The following is a 2730-nucleotide window of genomic DNA, read 5'->3' as shown; positions in this document are numbered from 1 at the left end:
CCGGGCCGGGCCGGGCGCCGGCAGCGGGGGCGCCCTCGGGCCGGGCAGCGGCGGGGACCGCGAGGCTGCTCCCTTCCTTCTCCCCAAACTGCCCCACCACAGCGCTGAGGTGTCGGACCGGGTGCCCCGCACCAGCAGCTCAGGGCCCTGCCTTCCCCGTGGGTGCAGAGAGGGGCTCTCGGTTGCCCCCAGGAAAGGGGATGTGCTGCAGCAAAAGGCAGGGCAGGTAACATGGCAGCAAGGCACACGGCCTTGCCTGTAACGGGCTTCAGGAGGGAGCCACCAACAGGTTGGCAGAGGTCAGGGGTTGTTCGGGGCAACCTGAAGTTGGAAGAGCAGCATGGGTATAAAGTCAACTCCTCTCTCCAGCCTCCACAGCCAGGCAGGGATGGTGTTATGAATTCAAATAGTACTTCAGGCAACCCCAGGCTTGAGATCAGTGCCCTTTTGCGTATGTTTGGTAGTGGCCGGAGAGAGTTGACTGCCTCTCTGGCTGCACCTGTCGCATGGGGGGTGAGGGGAGAGGACTTGCCAAAGGTCATGCGGCAGGTGGGTGAAGACGACACTTCCCGGGCAGTTGTTGGCCAGGCTGGTACTCAAGGCTAGCTCCCCTCACCTGTCCAGTGACACAGTGCTCAGCACAATCCCACTAGTCAGTCTTACAGTATTGAAAATGTTTGCACTGCTGTTTGCATTTACCTGATCACAATTATTAAGATTACATATTGTAGGAAACACCTCATCACATAATACTCAGCAATATATGCTCATGGCATGATGACCATATTTTTCCTCTCTCAGGCACTTTGAGGCAGGAACTGGCTCTTGTTATATATTTGAATACTGCTTGGCACACAGGGAAATAGACTGAGATCAGGTCTTTGAAATGCTATCTTAGTTCAAATAGGTAGTTGATAATCAATTGCTGGGTATAGCCCAAACATTTCACCATAAGATATTCAGCAGACTTGTAAATCGTACACTCTTGATCATAAATCCCAATCATGCATGCTCTGCTATGCATCCTGTCTGTCATAAAGTGGTGTGTATCCCATTGTCTGGTGTTCAGTGTAATCCCAAAACATACAACTGATCCACTTAGCCCTATCGTAATACATTGTGCAAACCGTATTTACCACACAGTGTTGTGCTTACACCTTAACCTATAATGTCATTTATACATTTATAGTCCTACTGTGTTCCACATATCCTCACTCCTCTGCATCATATCATGTTTTGTGTACACCCATCTAATCCAGTAGTGCACAGTAGTTTATTTTTTCACAATTATTAAACCGTACAAAGTAATGGTGAAGTGAAATGTGCATGTTGTGGGCTGGAGGGGAGACAACCCAGCACAAATGAACCTCTTTTGCTTTGTTTTTGTATTTTAGATCATATTGACTTTACACAGACAATGATCCCAAAGGCCATATGATAATTGCTGGTGGCCAAGAAAGAAGGCACATTGAGGATTGTACTGAAGCAGGAAAGGGGAGCAAGGAGGGAGACCATTCGACCTATTCCTCTAGTAGTGGCAGTTCTGCATACACTTTTTGTGGGGCTGTGTCAGTGCCATCAAAGTCCTAGTTTGCAGGCAACAGCCAGTTCAGCAATACATCTGAGACTCCAGGGAAAGAAGGAGAAGCTGTGCCAGCATGGATAAGGACAGCACGAACCTGACTGACCAGCAGTATGAATGTGTGGCTGAGATTGGCGAAGGAGCCTATGGGAAGGTATTCAAGGCCCGAGACTTGAAGAACGGAGGTCGTTTTGTAGCGTTGAAGCGGGTGCGGGTGCAGACAAGCGAGGAGGGGATGCCGCTCTCCACCATCCGTGAGGTGGCGGTACTGAGGCACCTGGAGACCTTTGAGCACCCCAATGTGGTCAGGTGAGGAGCTGGAGTAGGAAACTTGGCTGGTTCTAGATTTGCTATGTTAACTGGGCAGACAAAACTTTGGGTTCCTGGATGGAGTGGATGGCAGTTTGGTTGAACTGATGGAGTATTAGATTGAGTACATGAAATATTGCATAAGGTTTAGCTTGCCAGACCTCACCCCATCCTTTTGCTCTTTCCTCCCCCCCCACACATCTAAACGCCCATTTCCAGAGGCATAGGTGTGTTATTTAAGTATTTGAGTGAATAGGCAAGGAACCATATAGACACGGTGTTCCTTAGGCATAAGCAGGAAGAAGGAAAAGGGAGCAGTTCTTTTGTCTTGGGGATCACCTCTTCCCAATGGAACAGATTTTTGCTGCCCTAGTCATTATAAAAATGGGGGTAGATATTGTAATGTTGGCAGAAGTGTACCAGCTTTACTCAACTGCAAGGCAACCCCCCCCAATAATTAGATTCTACACACAGAAAATTGTTATAAATGTGTTATAATTTTCTGTGTGTAGAATCTAATTATTGCAGCACCATCTTAAATTTGTCCTCCCCCCACTACTGCAAGTGGTGGGGGAAAAAGATGATGAGGGGGGCTGTAATGGGATAGGCAGTAGGAGACAGTTGGGGAGGGAGTAGTAATGGGGCAGGAGGCAGGTGGTAGGGGGCAGGCAGTGAGCAAAGCAATCAGCTTGCCCCCTGCTGCCTGTCCCCACCCCACTTACCCCCTGTTGTGCCTACCTTGCCCCACCCACTCCTCCCCGCCCCCAGCCCTCCCTTCCCTTGTTCCCCACTCCTTTCCTCTCCATGCTGCTTCTGCTACCTGTAGCCTCAGGTCCCTG

The 2730-nt window shown here is 49.7% G+C and overlaps 1 protein-coding gene across 1 annotated transcript in view; it reads left to right on the top strand.

The window, feature by feature from the left end:
- The window catches only part of CDK6 (cyclin dependent kinase 6), a 253170-nt gene that overhangs the window by 991 nt on the left and 249449 nt on the right, over positions 1-2730 (top strand). The window contains exon 2 of the mRNA XM_019508425.1: positions 1395-1891. Coding sequence (XP_019363970.1) covers positions 1659-1891 — 233 coding nt within the window. The 5' untranslated portion in view covers positions 1395-1658. The remainder of the gene's footprint in view (positions 1-1394; positions 1892-2730) is intronic.

Source organism: Gavialis gangeticus, unplaced genomic scaffold (genome assembly GCF_001723915.1).
Source record: "Gavialis gangeticus isolate Ggan-Ray unplaced genomic scaffold, GavGan_comp1, whole genome shotgun sequence".
Classification (NCBI taxonomy): Eukaryota; Metazoa; Chordata; order Crocodylia; family Gavialidae; genus Gavialis; species Gavialis gangeticus.
This window is presented reverse-complemented; position numbering and strand designations above follow the sequence as displayed.